At 40.3% G+C, this 18,550-nt stretch overlaps 1 protein-coding gene across 2 annotated transcripts in view; it reads right to left on the reverse strand.

Annotated features, from left to right (window-relative positions):
- Nucleotides 1-263: 263 nt before the first annotated feature.
- Nucleotides 264-18,550, reverse strand: part of PDCD4 (programmed cell death 4) — a 32,680-nt gene continuing 14,393 nt past the window's right edge. For both annotated transcript variants that reach the window (XM_084634544.1, XM_084634543.1), the window contains 10 exons: nucleotides 18,160-18,459; nucleotides 17,484-17,578; nucleotides 14,728-14,841; nucleotides 14,273-14,494; nucleotides 8,956-9,053; nucleotides 6,964-7,078; nucleotides 5,968-6,075; nucleotides 4,774-4,884; nucleotides 3,580-3,719; nucleotides 264-1,053 (listed from right to left, as the gene is read on the reverse strand). In XM_084634544.1, coding sequence (XP_084490670.1) covers nucleotides 993-1,053; nucleotides 3,580-3,719; nucleotides 4,774-4,884; nucleotides 5,968-6,075; nucleotides 6,964-7,078; nucleotides 8,956-9,053; nucleotides 14,273-14,494; nucleotides 14,728-14,841; nucleotides 17,484-17,578; nucleotides 18,160-18,459 — 1,364 coding nt within the window. In that variant the 3' untranslated portion in view covers nucleotides 264-992. The remainder of the gene's footprint in view (nucleotides 1,054-3,579; nucleotides 3,720-4,773; nucleotides 4,885-5,967; nucleotides 6,076-6,963; nucleotides 7,079-8,955; nucleotides 9,054-14,272; nucleotides 14,495-14,727; nucleotides 14,842-17,483; nucleotides 17,579-18,159; nucleotides 18,460-18,550) is intronic.

Here is an 18,550-nt window from a genome sequence, read left to right on the forward strand (position 1 = left end):
TCTAATTTTATTTTAGTTTTACTTCTAATTTGTCAAAGTTCTTAGTATTAATTTAATAGGGGGAAGATGACAGACTAATAAGCAGCTACAGTAATGTAATCATGCTTCATACTCTAACCTTGTTCTGAACAATTCGGGACTAAGATGCTGGGTCATTTGGTCAAATGGCTAACTGATGTACCCATTTTCAGGGAATTCTGGGGTAAAATGTCCCTTTCAGTTTAGTTATTCATTAATCCTCTACAAAGTGCTATGCGAAAGGGTACTTTTTAGATATGTATTTTATTGGCACCTGGTTCAAAGATTATCTGCAGAGGACTTAAGAGCTTTCCAAAACTGCTTATATAAAAACAAAGGAAAAGGATAGCTTTACAAAAATTTATTTTGTAATGCATTCTATCAGAACTGTTCATTTTTTCCAGTTTTGTAGAGAAATAGATGTTCCAGCCACCTTTTACTGCACTGGTCTTTAAGACCAATCAGTGTGTTCCCCTGGAAAAGATGAATACATCTTATGACCAATCCATTTTTTAGATTCTTTAAAGAAATAACCATTTTTCCTCCTGAAGCACAGCATTTCGACAGCAGCAGCCAAAATGAGGTTACAGCAGCTTAACTTGACCCCTCTATAATAAAGCTTTGTTTAAACCAGTGATTTTACTACAAAAACACTGTCCTTGAAGGAAAGGAGTGGCAGTCAGACATCAATGCAGAACATGGAATGATTAGGTCAAACATATGGCACTTACAAAAGGGTAAGTTATTTGAAGGCACCACCACTGAAATGTGGTTACTTGTTCTGTTCTACTATATGCCCAGAGAAAGAAATTTCCTTCCTGAATATAAATTTACAAAACTATTTCAGAATGATTTGTACCCAAAACAAGTGCTTTTAAAAAAATATGAACTGTGCTAAGCAACTCTTACAATTTAGATAAAGAATATATTTTTTCCCTTTAAACATCTAAGGCTGCAAGAGTTGGTTCCTGTACTCAGTAGCTCTCTAGTTTAAGACGACCGCCATCTCCTTCACTTACAAAGCGCTTCCTTCCCCTGTAAGGAAAAACAAAATACAAGATTATAATTTTACATTGTCAATAGTCCTTCTTTATTTACCATAGTTTAGAGTGATCCCTGCACCACTTCACAGGTCCTGGGAGTAACATGGAGGTGGCTGGTGATCAGCAATATTACCTGTCAAATTCTTGCTAATCTGAATATTCTACACAGAACACCATTTGTGTATTTATACTAGGCTTTTCAAAACTTGACACTCAAGTTTCTTAGCAGGCAGGAATTCTCCCTTTCTTAGAATTCTATGTAGTGTTAGAACCTGAGAAAGGTGCTAGTTTGACAGCCAAGATACTGCACCTCTATTTAGCCAAAGAGCAGGAGAAGTACAAAGTCATGCAAAGCATCCTTCCCTATGCTGCCCTGTCATTGGGCCTCAAACCCAAGTGGGAGGAATAATCTCTAGGACAGAAAGTTATATTCCTTTGCACATTTTATAGGACCTTCCAATTACAAAGCTCAAAGTGTTTTGCAAACATTAAATCGGGGGAGGAGAGAGGTTTAATTAAAGGTTACAAAAAGTTATTTTGATAGTGCTTCTACATATAGTCACTAGAACTGAAGTATAATGGAGCTTTAATTTTAAATGATGATTTAAAAAAACTATACCAGGGAATATGTCAGTATAAAACCTAATGGATTTAACTCCTCAAAGAACAGAACAAGGGACAATTTTTAAGTCCCTCGTTTATGTTGGCTCTCTCTGGGATGAGAATAAACTCATTACAATTTTACAAACTCACTTTGCCAGCAGGAAGATAATTTCTGTATAAGAAACCTAATTTTTTGCAGATCAAATAAAAAAGGACCTTTAAAAATATAGTATATAACTTAACCCACAGTAACAATGACTTGTGAATAGGTAGCAATTTGCAAAACTCACTTTTAAAAAAGTGAAAAATGAGTACAGTGTTAAGAGCTCAATGCCCCAGAGTGCAGGAAATAAGACATGGGGCCACCTACTGAACAATGAGCATAAAACAAAATATTGAATAGTTGCTCATTACATGAGCATTATCTATCTTGTGCACTAACTGAGGCAGGGGTCCTGTGGAAAAAATAGTAAACAAGACCATGTAATAAAGACTGCATCATAATGCATATGTTCAAGGGGCCAAATTAAGGTTGCACATTTCCTGGCATTTCTTAACTTTTGTGTGCTTGACTTCACATCCTTAATAATGTTCTTTTAATGTAGTTGTGTGTAAATTCCTAGGTTTTAAAAAAGAACACTTAAACAAATTCCATCATGTGGCATCATAACACCTTTATGGTTAATCAGCAGGGTGAAACCTTTAGATGCACCACAGAGCTTGGCCCCTTGAGGTAACAGAGTAACTGATAGCACTAGTAGATTGTTATCTGCATAACAAAGCTATTGGACACTTTGTCACTGGGTTTCACGAATACTTTCTGACAGCACAGAAAGGGCGAGACTCAGGAATTCTCAGTTTCCATTCCAGTTTCTGGAAGGGAGTCTGATCAAGTGGGCAGAGGCTCTTCTACCTCTGTTTCCCACTCCCTTCCCCCACCTCCCATGTTTGACCCTTCTATCCATCTCCTCCAACCTCTCCCTATCCCAGTCCTGTCTCTTCCCCACAGCTTCACAACCCAGTCATCTTGCCCAGCAGGTCCTACACTTACCCCTCCGGACTCCCAGTCTTAATCTCCTTGCCCAGCCAGTTCCAGTTCCTCCAACTCCCAGCTTCTCATCCAATCTGTCTCTCCCTGTAACCCTGGCCTCCAGTTGCTGCCCCTCCCCCATATTACTCATCCCTAACCTCCCTCCCCAATTCATCACCCAATCTCAGTGTCATCATTCCCCACCCCCAATTCCTTGTCCAAATCTCTTCACACAGCTATTTCCAGTTCTCCTTCTAACGCTGCTGTCCCATCTGCATTCAAATCAGGCAACTTCATGCTACCAAAAAGGGGGTCTCCTTGAGAACACAGATGAGACTGTCTCCCTGCTCTCAGTTCAGGCATGGCCAGCAGCAGGCTGGAACTGCAATTACAGGGAAAGTCCTGGAGCGGCATATGCCAAGTGCAGATGGAATCTTTGGGGAATGTAGCGGTTAAAAACTAAGACGTATAAGAGCATGTGTTAACTGAGTTTTCAAAGGCTTATAAATTGACCAAATTTGGGCAAATTTTCATAGGGATGGCAAAAGACACATCCCTGACAACGGCCACCTCCTGCCAAATTTCAAATTCCTGGTCCAAAGCATGGGAGCTCTAGAGCTTTCCAAAGAAAAAGGTGGCACGATTTTTTAAACAGTGACCAAACAATGTATTATTTCCTAGGTTCATTCTCAGCAACTGCTCTACCCTTTTGGCCGATATTTTCCAAAAGAAGTCAGCCTCAGGCAGGTACCGAGCATGGAAAGTTTCAGTCTAAATGCTTAAAGTTTGGCAAAGTTCTAAGCAACTGAAGACAGGATCTTAGAATGGGAAAATGTCAAGCAAACTTAATATAACAGCTCTGTTTATAATTAAATGAAAAAGTACCTTGAAGGACAGAGGTCTCTCAGTGGTTTGGAAATGATTCCAGCCTGAAAGCATTCCTCTACAAACCGCTCAAGCATAGAGTATGAATGTGGCACATCCAGGTTAATATCTGGGATTTCACGGTAAACTCGTTCATAACCCTGCAATATCGGACTTAGTGTAATGAAGTCACATTTTGCTACAAGAAAGATTACCCCTTTTATACTCTGAAGGGATAATAATCCAAGTAATTTATTTATCTTTAAAAAGTATTAAAAATAATTTCAAGGAATCTATACCATCTCAGGTGCAAGTTAACACCACACTATAGAATACAGTATTACCTAGATGTATCTACTTACCTAGGTAGATGAACTGAATTTTAAGAGTCCCAAAAATCAGAGGACCTGACTGTCACCAGCCTAACTTGCCTGTATATTACAGTAACATGGGTAGTGACATCAGAGAGGGAGCAGTTTCTGGAGTTTTTACTATTCCTCTGATCATTAAGCAAAGAATGGGCCATCTCCCTAACACACCAGCTCGGACAGCTGAAAAATCCATGCCTGACACAAATCACTTCCCCCAGAGCAAGGGAAGCGGCGCAGACGGTATGGCGGAGATGGAAACTAAATTGTGAATGTGTCACAGAGTGGTTTCCAGTGTATGGGACAACACAGCTATATGCTGTCACTTGTTCAGGACTTATGGCAGAACCACAATTTAATTCAGATATAGCTAAATGATTTTGTTTTTATACTCTAAGTAATTTTTTTAAAAAAATCAAGTAAATCCAAATAAGGTACTTCAGTAAGTATGGCTGGTCAAACTCCATAAAAACATCCCTATTTTATATTGCAACATTATGAAAGATTTAAATTTTTAGTAATTAAAGCACATAATTCAGTAAGACACCTCAAAGTTTCCTTGTTATTAGAACATATTTTAAATTATTCTCAACTCTGAAGCGCCACAAGACAACACTGTTAAAATGCATTTTTACCGCCTTGATTCCAAAATAAACCAATAAATGTGTAACATCCGCTAAAGCCTATTTGTACAAGTCACCGGAGGGCAAACAGAACCATAGCAGTACCATTGATAACAATGGATCACCATCTACAGTTTAAGGAAAGGTGTAAAACAGGAATGACATTTGAAAACACACAATTTTTTGTGTACTATTCCAATTCTATTTTGGAAAAATACACTTACTCTTTTCATTTGGTCCAGAGTAATGACAGTAGACGTCCAGAGGGATTTCAACAAATCAAGCATCATTTTAAAGGTTGTTTCTCCAGTTGATTCTAAAACCATCACAATTGCCTAAAATAAAGCAAGACGAAGTGTTTAACTAAAAAACCGTGCAAAAGTACATCTTACAAGAAATGAAAAGTGAATGCTGCAAACAGAGTTGTAAAATTTCCACATGGAGAAATGTATATTTATCACATGCATACAATGCTAGTATACTACAATATAACAAAAAAGTATGTGGTGGAAAAATTATTTGAGTAAGGATAGGAAGCATAAAAACAAGGAAGATGTTACCATAGGAATACAAACCACCAGTGAAGAGGAGAGAAAAAACAAAAGCTTTCTGGACTATTTCTAGAGGTACTCTAAATCACATGACCCTATACTCAGGCATCAGTTAGCAGCAGTGTGGATGGCTCTACTTTCTGATTTCATGTGTTTGCATCAAACAGACACCACAACGGAGAATTAAAATTTACACACATTTGAAGGGTGTAAACACCACGACAGAAAGAGCTTCTTGAGAACAAAGAAGCAAATTTATAAAAAAGGAAAAATTTAGGTTCAGTATCAGCAAAAATGTACTGACAGAAGGCAGTATTAGACGGTGGAATAGTCTCTCCTCCCTCTCTTCAGGGCATTTAAAATAGATTAGACAGTATACCACAGGGAGCAATCCTCCACTGGTGAAGGATTGACTGTATAACTTAACAGAAGTGGTAAAAGACCTATTAAAAAGAGCAATCCATCTGCTTGAAACCTGCTGTAATAAATAGCTCACAGCACTACCAACAAGATGATCTCGGTTTAACAAAACTACAAAACAAGCATGGGTTTTTTCTCGCCATTATTCCACAGCAGACAACTGTGAAATGGCTCTTTTAGTACAACATATCCAGTAACTGTCCTGTTCATGTAATAAATACAGTTTAATTTTACACCTTCCTGAAGGCACCAACAGTTTACCCAAGCACAAGTAGCATGCACTATACTTAGAGAATTTAGATATATCTGATATCGTTAATAGTTGGGAGCTGAACTTCAGATTCCACTAACATTACTTGCACATCCACCCTGAAATTAAACCTAGAGTCTGCTCATTTATCCACAATTTAAAAAAAGTTATAAAAAGGAGTCCGATTTCTGTCTTACTTCATATACAAGTTCATGGTGAAAATGAGGCACTTCTAGTTCCTGAAGGCAACGCTCAGCTTCTGATACATCTCCAGAAAGTAGGTACTCCTTCAGCAACATATCAATCTATTTGGTTTGTTAAAAAACAAGCAAAAAAAACACACTAGGTATAATTTACAATCTGACAATTAATCTGACAAATCCACTGCTCAGCTGAGCAACAAGCTAGTGACATGCATTTTAAAAAAAACTTGTATCCCAAACCGCAACTAGTGTTTTAATAAACACACATCTTAAACTGAGAAGTTATGTCTAACTATACAGATAGTATGAAGCTGAACACTTATCTAGACACCGTTTCAAAAGATGCAGCGTCTGCATACACATGTTTAACATGCAGCCCATAATTAGAAATAATGCTTGATAAAATGCACATGGGACAATCAAGCTTAATATGGCTAAGATCAAACTCATTCTCTTTTCTCCAAATCTTCTCCCATTTTTTGTTACTTATGGTGGCATGATCATTCTCCAACTAAGCCAGATTTGCAACCTCAAAGTCACAGACTCCTTCCTTTAAATTTTCTACTAGTATCTGGAATGTATCCCAAGCTTGCTGCTGCTTCTTCCCTATCCTAATTGGAGTCTCTGAAAAAGCTACCTTTCAGCCATGAGGCCAAAAGGGAGACTAATTAAATACAATCATCCCCACCTCTGGATTTCTCAGGCTTCTTATCTTTTTTAAGATCATAAACTCTTAATTGCAGGTATTATCTTTAGGGTGTTCATTGTACAAAACGAAGTACTACACAAGCCTACAGAGGACAAACATCCTTTTCAGTCAATGTAACGGTCAACATCTTTAATTCATGATAAATACACATTTCAGAACAGCAGAATACAATTTAGGTGCAGGGGTAATGCATCTCTTTCCTCCCTCCTAGTCAATCTGCATGAGCGTTGATACACACACACACACACCCCCACAAGACAGGTATTGTAAAAATTAGCTACCTCTTTAACAAGATGTTTTACAGATTGCTGTCCACCGCCAGATCCCCATACACTGTCTATACGCTTTCCACCTTTTTTCATACTCAACAGCACAGTAGCTCGGTCCAATGCAGCTCTATAAAGCAAAGGTTGTATTACAAAATTATTTACATAAATTCACTACAGAGGAGGGAAGAAAGAAAACAAGGAGTTTCCCTTATGTCAAGACTTGGTTCTGTGAGACAGGATATGTTCCAAATTTCATCATCAACTATCCTTCCCTCACTTGACACAAGATGACAGAACACCTACTTGCTTCTACTCAACTAGTAATAACTTCCCACAATAAGAGACTAGGGAGATCCAACTCCAAGAAAGTTTACCCCTTATTTCAAGGCAACCCAACAAATATACATCACAAATGCCATCCTCTTCAGATGATGTGCTCACACTTCATCACAGATAGTTCAGAAGACACGGTCTGTTCAGCAATGCAAGGTCCACACTGACAACCTGGAACTGACAGCCATCAGGTGAGCTTCCTGAAGATCTCTTCCCCACCAACTTTTCCCTTCAGCTACATTTTGACAGGGACATAGTAGTAGCAGCCTACCTGAACTGTCAAGGCAGGACCTCAGACATTCCTCTACCCAGTGGAAAAGCGTATTGGATTCCCTCTAGAGTAAAATCTGGGGTCTCTCAAGGCCCTGCATTTGCTTAGTAATCTAAGTCTCCAAACACGTGGCTAAACCTGAAGTGCCTTTACCTTGGAGAATGGTTAGTCCCTTTGGGTTCAAAGAGTTCTGGGACGCCCGAGGTCTGGAGACAAAATGGTGCTTCAGCAGAGGAACACCATACACAGAGTTTCCAAAGAGACAGGGGAACTAGGGAAGCTTGCCACCTCACTGGGAAGAGGAACTGGGTGTGAAAAATCTTAGATCCAGATTGTCTACCATATACCTGAACAGGGAGGAATACTCAGCCATTTATTCAGGCTGATCGTAGCCATATTATGGAGAACTGTACTCACTATTTGGGAGTGGCTAGGTGAGGTGAGAAGTAACTGTCTCAAAAGTGGAGGTGGCCATGTTAAATGTATGAATATACCTAATTACTGGGACCAAAAATCCTTCAACCACAGTAAAATGATTTTCATAATTGAATGACAAAGTTTTCACACTTGGGTGCCCAAAGATAGGTAACCTAAACAGTAGCCTAGTTTTCAGAGGTACGAAGTACCAACAGCACTAACTTATGTCAATGGAAGTTATGAGTGCTCAACACCTCCAAAAACCAAGCCTGAAAAGTCAATACTACACACAAAAACTGATGTTTCCAAAATCTGAAGGTATTTTTCAAAAGTCTCTTTTCCTCCCCACCCCTTGCACATAGGCTGCTCCTTCAAACAGTTTTGACTCTGAAACTGAGTCCTCATATACATATAGGACAACAGAAAGTTTGAGAAAGTGCTGCACAGAATGTCAAACCTTCCCAAGACAAGAAGCAAAAAGGGTTTAATTGTTTATTTCACAAAATCCTTATGTTGCTTCTCCTGACGCTGTATTTACCTACTGGTCATATGAAGTCTTTTTCTAAAGCAAAACGCTCCCTAATAGTTTCTGATTTGATCAGAATTTTTCTTAAATATAAGTTAGTAAACTCTTTTTAAGTGGCTGAGGAAAGGTTAAACTGTAAGAATTCAGTTTGCAAAAATGCTAGTCAAATTTAGTTTACTGCCGAGTTAAATAGATTCAACTAGATATTAAGATCGAGTTTGCCAGAAATGTTTAGTATCTCTTGGTTTAAAAGTCTGGGGCGGTTTTGTGTGTGACAGGCTTCCTTTGAGGGTTTTTGTTGTTGTTCTTGACTTGTTTTTATAATAGAAGCGAGTGGCCACACCTACTTTATTTTAAAATACCAAATTACTGGTTTGCTTGCTCAGAATTTAAAAAAAAAAAAAAAAAAAAAAAAAAACTGAACTATAAACGCTAACTACAAAGAGCAATCACTTACCGAGCCTGGACACAATCCACGGTGCCTTTGTAGCTGTCTATGTAAGTACTACATAAAATCCCATCTCCAACTGCTCTAGCAATAAATTGGCCCACTAACTGCAACAGAAGAGAAATATTTTTGAGACACTGAATTCCACAGGATTTCCGAACAGACATTTTAAACTTGCATAGTTATTTAGGTTTTGTTTTTAAAATGTGGAGGTTATTCACCTTGAGTAGTAGCTGGAATTATTCAAGACGTATGTCCCTATGGGTGCTCCACTTTGGGTGCACACAGACCCCATGCATCTTTGATTGGAGATTTTCAATAGCAGTGCCCATTTGATCTAGTCATGAGCTTGTCATCCTCATGCCCCATACCAAGGATATACACAGATGTACAGGCATGCCACCCTCAGCTCATTCTCTACCATGAAGTCACGCAAGATAAAACTTTGAAGCACAGGGGAAGGAAGGCAGGTAGTGGAGTACCCATAGGGGCACACATCTAGAAGAACTCCAGTGACTGCACAAGATGGGTAACTTCTCTTTCTTTTAATATTAGCCTGTGGGGGCTTCACTTCAGGTGACTCCTGAGTGGTATCCCTTGAAGAAAGACAGGTCTTTGGAGCTGAATCCAATACTGAAGAAAGGACTGCCGTGACAACCACCACCAATCTAGAAGCATGTATCAACGTGTACTGCACGGAGAAAGTGTGCACTGATGCCCAGGTTGCTGCTTAGCAAATTGAACCATTGGTACATTTAACAGTGCCAGAGTTAGAGGATGGACAGACAGACCACAGTATCCTGAGACAGCAGACAGGAAATGGTCAGAAGCTGAAAAGATGGAAAAGAAGCAAGGCACATCAGGTAAGCGTACCAAACCAGCCTCAGTCAAGTTGGTGCAACTAGAGTAACTCTGGCTTTGCCTTGATTGATCTTGTGCAATACTTTCGGAATCAATGGTGTTGGAGGATATGCAGAGAAGGCCCCTCATTTCAACAAATGAGAGAGACATCTCCCAAAGACTGATGACCCAGACTTTCTCGCACTTCGTTGGCGGCAGCTGCAAAGATGTCCACTTGCAGAAACCTCCAGGTCAGAAAAATCTGAGGGTTCAAGGGTCCAGCTCCCACTCATAATCCTGGGAGAATTCAGAGCATCAGTCATGGTGTACTGAGAGAATGTGATTGGCTATACACCAATTCCATAGCTTTATTGCTTCAGCACAAAAAAGGGGATCTCATCCCTTTCTGATGATTTAGGTAGAATGTTCAGGCTACATTGTCTCATGACTGACAGACTGGCTTCTGATTAAGGAAGGAAAGTGGATACAGGCATTTCTGATTGCCCATAATTCTAGGAGGTTGATGTGTAGGAGAGACTCGAGACAACCATTTGTTCTGGATAGTGTGTTCCCCCACCAAAGCAGAGCTCCCCATCCCACAACTGGTGCAACCAAAATTATGGTAGATGATAGGCAGAGGGTGGGTAAAGGAACTCCTGCACAGCCTTTGGATAGGTCGTTCTACCAAGTGAATCTAGCACCCAACCAGGGATAGACACCAACTTGCCTAGACCATGTTTGTTGGGGATATAAACAATTCTGGAGCAACCTGGACACAACAAAGATGTAGCTAGCATGTTGTGTGACAAAAGTATAACCTGCCAAACGACCCAGCAGTTGGAGGCAATTTGTTGCCATTGGTATGGGGGTTTATTTTGAATTTTGGCAGTAAGTCTTGTCAGTGTCCTAAGTCTGTCCATAAGGAGGCACACTCTGAATGTTACAGCATCCAAAGAAGCTTCTATGAAATCTGTTGAAGTATAGTTAGAATGGATTTTTCTGTATCATTTTGAGGTTCTAGGTTGCAGAATAGGATCATGGCTGTCTGTATTGCAGAGAGAACTTCAAGTTCTGGTCATGCATCATACAGCCAATCGTCAAGGTAGGGGAAGAGTCTTCTTCTTCACTGATAAAGGTGAAGAGCTATTACTGTTAGGACTTTGGAAATACCCTGGCAGGCAGATGAAAGGCTGAAGCGGAACACTCTATACTAGATACTTTTCACATTGCCATTCACTCCTCTTACAAAAGGTATGTGCCCTGGAGGTCGAGGCTGCAAAACAATCTCCGGAATTAATGACAGAAGTATATTTGCAAGAGTTACCATTCTGAATTTCTGTAATTTCATGAAGGTTCTGGAAGTCAAGATCTAATATTGATCTCCATCCCCCCTTCTTTTTTGGGGACCAGAAATTACTTGGAGTAAAACCTCTTCCTTCTGTGGCAGACTAGAACAAGTTCCATGGCTCCTATGCATAGAAGGGAGGTGGTCTCCTATCTCAGCAAATGTTCGTGAAAAAGAGAGTCCCTAAGGAGGGACAGGGAAATGGATTGAGTAACTTGAGGTTATAACCTCCAAAACCCATTTGTCAGATGTAATTTGCTCCCATACAGGTTGAAAACTGGAGAAACTATCTCCAAAGGAAGGGAAACAGGTAGTATGTTGTAACTGAAGAATCCCAAGATAGAGTTGTTCTGAACCCTCAACTACACCACCAAATTTGAGGTTTAAATGACGACACAAGGCTGGCTGATATTAGTGGTCATAGTGGGAGGCCTCTTCTTTTGATATCTTGGTCTCTAAGGCAGTTTGGCTGGTCTATGAAAGCTGAAGAATTGGACCAGATGGGATTTCTCTGTCGTTTGGGCTCTGCTAAATTTTCTTTTATCTGCAGTTGCATATAAACACCGAAACCTGTGTGTGGCCCTTGAATCCAGTAAAGGTGTGCAAGGATTAGTTGGTGGACTCACTCAAGCATCAGTCCACCAAAGGGAAGGTCTTCTTCAGTAATCTGAACCTCCTTAGGCAATCCGACAGCTGCAGCCAAAATGCTTGACATGACAATAGCAGTTGAGATGGAACAAGCTGCAGTGTCAACTGCATGTAGGGAAGCTTGCAAGATGGCCCATGCTGACAGATGACCCTTAGTTATGGTAGCCTAGAACTGTTCCCAGTGTTCTGAAGGAAAGATGATCATTTAAAAAAAAGTGTTGAGTTTGCCATATTTGGTGTGATCATAGTTTGCCATCAAAGTCTGATAATTCTCTTTTCTAAACTGGAGTGTTGCACAGGAGAAGTTTTTACACCCAAAGAGGTTGAGGTGCTTTTGGTCTTTACTGACCCAGTGTAGACTTAGTAGGATGTTGTCTACCATGCTCCATAACAACCCTCACAACTCTTTTAGTTGTGAGGAAGGTACGAGAATAAAAAAGTCCCAAATGGTCCATCTTGATGGTGACTGAAGCTCTTTTGACGTAGGCTCTATCTTAGGAGATCCAGAATGCTTGTTCTTGGAAGATCTAAGATTATGAAGACCTAGGTGGGGGTTGGGGAGTCAACACATCACCCTGATCACTCGGAGGCGGATGTCCAGGGCAGTGGGGGTGGTATCTAGGCCTGGATTCAAGGCTGGTCAGAGGCAGTATTCCATCACGAGGAGCCAAAGTTTAATCTATTTTTTTCCTAGATCTACTTTTAGAAACTGAGGTCTTGCACTTGGCTGAGATGTGGGTATCTCCCACACACCAGATATGGGATACACTTGAAACCCAGGGATACTGGAATACCTGGTCGACAATAACCCCTCAGGCAAACCCCTCAGAATTTGGGGGGCAGGGTATTAAATACAAACCCTCCAAATAAACTTAAAAGGTATTTGTGATGGTTCTCTGGGTACCCAGGATTGAGAGTCACCTTGTTACCCACCTGCCTGCAACACAATGAAGTCTTGCTTGTGGTAACTGGGTGTTTGCTTGAATGGCTAACAGGCTGGTGGTGTTAGGGAGCTCTCTCCTCTGGGCTGTTCAAGCCCTGTTTTTCCCTTGCAGATGAACAGGTGTACCCCAGCCCCAGAGTCCCTTTGAATCATTCCCTTGTGATATCCAGCCCATCTCTGGCTAATCAAAGAAATCCCAGATCCTCTGCCCCCAAAGGAGCAGTGTACCCCAGTTCACTAGTTTTACCTTAAACTACTGTTCCTGTAAAATAAATAAATAAATAATTTTTTTAAAATACACACATCACATGTGAGCACTTACTACGAAACAAAAGTAGGTTTACTTAAAAAAGAATACAGAGTTAACTAAGAACCGGAGAGTGGTGGAAACAAATGAAATCAAAACAAAATCCTAAAACCTACAAACCTGTCTATGCTTATTAACAGTTACCTTTCCTATTTAATAAAGTAGGTTTTCCCTGCCAAGTTCAGTCTGTTAAAGAGCTGGCTGGCTTCACAGGAACCAGGATCCAATTTTTCCATGAGAACATCCCTGCTCCCAAAATGTCTCCTCACTGAAAGGAGGAAGAGTGTCTTCCTCCTCTCTCTCCGATATTGAATCAGTCTTTTGTCTTTATTCAGACAGGCTGAGCCTTTGTAAGGTTTTGTCTGTTGTAATGTTCCTTTTTTTACCCCCATTGACAGTTTTGGATAGAGCAAGGCTAAACAACCTAGTCTTGCTTTACATCATAACAAACTAGGCTGATATGACAACTCCCTCCTGCTTGAATGGGACACCACAGAAACATTGTCCCTGAGTGACTAACTTTTATGTCAAGTCTATAAAGCATATTTTTTATATAAATATATTCTTTATATATTACATGTACGTACAGCTTGCAACAATTATGAACCTTGACAAGTTAAGAGCTTTCCGTAGATACCTTACCATGCTACTCTTGATGAATAATAAATACCCTGCAAGACATGCGTTTGTCAGGTTGAGATAAGAGTTGTTTGCAAAGAACAGGAGACCCTCTGTGCTACAGTACGATTATCAAAAGAACTAAAACTGAACTAAAGACTTGAGGCCAAGCTAGAGCAAAGCTGAAGTGTGCACAGTAGAAGCTCTGTCTCAAGCCATTAGGCAGCTGAGAAGGAACTGAGGGCAGTTTGCCTTCACAGCTTTATGTATCCTTGCAATGGGGCACAAGAATATCTGGAGTGCCAGCAAGGGCTAAAAATGGGCACTACTACAAGCAAAAAAATCTCTGCTCAGAGGTAGGTGGGGCACCTCTAGGGAGACTACTTGAATAAGGGTTAGTTTTGCTACACAAATTTAAAAAAACAAAACGGGAAACTTCTCAAATTAAAACATCAATCTGGGAGTTAGGAAGGGGCGTGGTGAGACAGAAGGGAGCTATAGCATATAAATGATAATGCCACTAAAATACATAAACTGCTTCATGAAATAAGGTGTAAATTGAACAACACTAGCCATGGAGGCCAAAAGTCAAAGATCTGGTGCAAAGGGCTGTCTGTAGGCATACCTGTGGCGCTCTGGGAGAATCCAACATCAATTCAGGTAGTTCTTTAAGTAGCCTATCAAACGATTTTTCCACATCACTTGTGCTCACTACTGTCCCACAAAGGTCAGAGAGGAGCTTAGATGTCATTTCTCTGTGACTAGCCTTCCCCTCTAATGACAATGATACGGCCAACACTGGCACACTGTATTTCATTTCACCAAGATTTAAATCCCTCAGCATCTCCTAAATAAGATTTGAAGAAAATATATTAACATTTTCATAAAAAAATATTAATAAAACAGTTTAAAGATTTAATTTTAAAAAATTCAAATGATCACTACAAGGGCAGAGAGAAGGTTGTTTGGATGCTTTAACTGTGCATTTCCATATCAGCACCTCAATAATCTCGTTTGTAACTGGCTGTGACTTCCCATGTCAAGTGTGATATTTTTAAAAATACAACTTATCAGACATACCGCAACTTCATTAGTATCTCCATGTTCAAAGTATTCCTGTAACATTGGTGTTAAAGTTTTATCAAATGCTCTTTCATCCAAAGGTGGAACTACAGTTTCATAGACACAATTCTCCTGTTTAAAAAATAAATAAATAAAAGAAATCAGATACTGAATCTAAACAGCAACAGCATCTCCCTTGCTCTCTTTATTGCAGAGCTTAAATGCTTTTAAATCATCTTTGGTACTAGCAGCCAAGATTTCTATCAGCAATGACTGCATCATGCCTTTGTAATCAGTTTGTGGAAGCTGATCAGTTCTGGAACAAAGATTACATTTCCCTAAAATATAAAAGCTGTATTTACAAGTAAGTAACATTGTAACTTCCAACATTGTAAGCACCTAGGATTCTTCTGGCACCATACTGTTAGAAACAAAGTTGTCATGTACTATATATGGAAGGGAAGGAGACAAACTCATATCCAGCCCTGCAGGAAGGCAAAAGCTTAACCAGACACCTTGTATCTTTCCCCACAAGCTACTCTACCCTTCCCAATCAAGAAGCAGCCTGTTTTTCATAACAGCTACACGGCCGACAGCCAATAACATGTAAAAAGTGTGAAGGAGGGAAAGGACTGGGCATTTAATTTTCAGGGTGTTTGGTAAAGTCAGTTAGAGGCACTCACAAGGGGGAAGAGTTCATGCAGCAATTGGCCACTGGGAAGCCTGACCTTGCAGGGCAATATAAGCCTAAGAACCAGAACTCCAGCACAGCCAATCTTGCTCCATATCCCTCACTTCCCCACTCCTCCTGGACTGACCTGCTAATATTCAGAGGTAAGCAGGTAGATAGGGATGTGTGTGTGTGGAAGGAATGGGATGGAAGGACAATTTGGTAACAGATTATGTCGGGTTGGGGGGGACAGAAATAGATATATTACTGTCCTGGACCACCATGACATAGTCTGTGCTGCACACTGCATATGGTATTAAGTTGTAGTTCAGAGGGGAACTGCAGCCTCCATGTACAAGAGAGCCATCACAGGGAAGAGTACAGGTTGGACAAAAGGTGTAACACGGTGCTGCCTAATGGGGAAGCTAAATAGGAAATCAATACTTAACATGGTCTGAACATAGCAGTTCGGCTTGATTTTTAAATGTTGGGAGTTTGTTTGTTTTTTTTAACTGGGTCTAACTCCCTGTGATCCACTCAACTGTAAGCACTGGAAGGGAAAGCCACACTTGAGGGTGGACATTGACACACTTATCCTAGGCCCCAAATCCCCAAACTTTTCATACAGTCATGCCCCCTGCTTACCCCGTCTGCATCCCTGCCAGGAGCACACCCTCCCCACCCCCCCGGCCCTCAGGGTGGGCACAGACAGGAGCAAGGAGGCAAGGCTGGGGCCACAGCTGGGGGCAGGGCTGGGGCCAGGAACAAACCCACAGTTGCAGTAGGGCTAGGTGGTGCCTCCCACCCCACCCACTGTGGGGGCTGGCCCAGGCCCCACCATGCCCCCCCCGAACATTCCTCAGCACCCCCCCTAGGGGATGCATCTCAGAGTTTGGGGACCTCTGTCCTAGGCTCTTTAAATATTGGCTGTAGCCTTAGATTCAGACTATCTATTCTCAGCCCTCAACAAGCTACTATACACTATTTGAGAGGGCCAAAAATACAAGTGACTACTTTATGCATCTCTCTACTTAGCTGTCAAGATACACCCCCTTAAGCTGTGACACAGTGTGGGCAGCGGTGCCAACACCACCGTTAAAGAATCTTTTGACTTCAGCCATTAGATCTATATTTTACCTTCAAAGCAGAGCATCAAGCTGATTTCCTAGATTTGATGTGCACCACGGTATTAAAAAGCCACAGTATTCCACCTTGAAATTGATTTTATCTTGGTTCATACCCAAATACTGAAGATAAGGAACATATAAGCAGTTTTTCCCCCTCTACCAACTGCACAGAGTCTGTACAATGAGCGACTGCAGAAAGTTAAAAACAAAGCTGTCCTGGCTTTGAACTCCTTCAGAGACCTGAAGTATTTAGTGTTCATGTCTAATAATTTAAAACAAAGAAGAGAAAAAGCTACCACGCATACTTGCAGTTATACCTCTGTGTCTCTAGCATAAAGTATATGCCAAGAACCTGATTTGTCTACTACTCTTTTTCTCCATATGCAATAGGCGCCTAAAAAATCAGTACCAACACTAGCAGTAATGAAATACTGAAAATGGAATTTGTTTTCACTTCTGTTGATACCAACTTAACATTGCAAAATATTATTGTAGTAAGAGACCCTGATGGTTTACTACAAAACTAGCATTCACAAAACCAATACAAGAATGTAGGCATTTTTATAAAAAGATTAAATTGTAATTAAAATGTATATTAATTTGGTAGTTTTTTCTTAGAGAACTGAGAAAAACATTTTTTCTTGAATTTTTAAATTTAAATACAGAATTAGAGCTTAATCCTGCAAGGTGCTAAGTACCATGGCCCTGATCCAGCAAAGCACTTTAAGCAAAATGTTTAATTTAAGCATGAATAGTCCCACTAGACAAACCAAGACCACCTTAGCAGGCTACTCCAACCTCTTTGTAAGTGAATGGGCCTACTCATGCGCTTAAAAAGTTAAAGCATCCACTTTATCAGGGTCAGAGTGTTTAACATCTTTAGGATCAAGCCTTTACAAATGTCACATCAATTACAGTGAATAAAAAGGCTATTTCCATCTCAAACTTGCACTGTATATAAAAAAACATTTGCTCACCTGGTCATCATCGTAGTTGGGATCTTTAATATCCACTTCCTCCACGTCATATACTTGCCCTGGTGTACCCCAAACACCTTTGCCGCCTGCACCACCTGACAAAACATGCCAAAGTGAAAAAAGACAGCCAGCTTATGGTAAATGCTGGGTGAGCTCAAAGTATCTCCATACTATCATGCCTCATTTGGGCACATGTGTGTAAGTCTCAGATTTTCCAGACTATGCAGAAGTATTTGCAGAATATCTTTCCACTCCCAGCCATTTGGGCTTTGCACCACTTGAGTCAGGAAACTGTAAGCAACATGAGGCAGCATGAAGAGTGCTGAAGGTTGAAATAATTGTGCTTTAAGTTATTAAAGGGAGTATCCCTGATATAAATTCCATCGTAAGCCTCAAGATCTGTAGATTGTTATATCATAATGTACAATACAATGTAGTATCCTAAAGAAGTTGATTGTGCTTTCTATAATGAATAATGCATGTGCGCATGCACACCACATCCATTATTGAAGATCGCTGTCTGCTGTGGCCATCCCCATACAACCATTAAAAAAAGAACTACTGAATGGGAGGATAGACAGAAAATGTTGTTTCGGGAGAAGAGAATCCCAATGGAAAAACATGCCTTTAGACAAGAGCCCATAAGCAGAGACACTTCTTAGTAGGCTACACCAACCTTTCTTTGGTAGTCCCCTTCCTTTTCCAGACCGGGATCGTCTGTCCAGAAATTTTCCCTTTGGACTTGTTGGTGCAGTGACTCCACTTTTCAGTGCCTCTCCATTATCACTAACAGAGTCTCCTCTCCCAGAATCACGAGAAGAATTTTTCCTTAACCGCCTCTTTGCTCTAGCATTAATTTTAGCTTCATTAATGGAAGATGCAGCTATCCAATTTCCATTGATTTCTGTCTTTATTTCCTCACTTCCACCATTTTCTTCCTCACCAGAAAATGGAGTGTCACTTAGATGATCAAGTTCTCAAAAGAGAAAAGACACAAAGAAAAATCTAGTTACTGCTTTAAGCATATACAAAATATTCATCATGATTTTAAAAAATTACATGTTTAA

Source organism: Lepidochelys olivacea, assembly GCF_965140295.1.
Source record: "Lepidochelys olivacea isolate rLepOli2 genome assembly, chromosome: 7".
NCBI lineage: Eukaryota > Metazoa > Chordata > Testudines > Cheloniidae > Lepidochelys > Lepidochelys olivacea.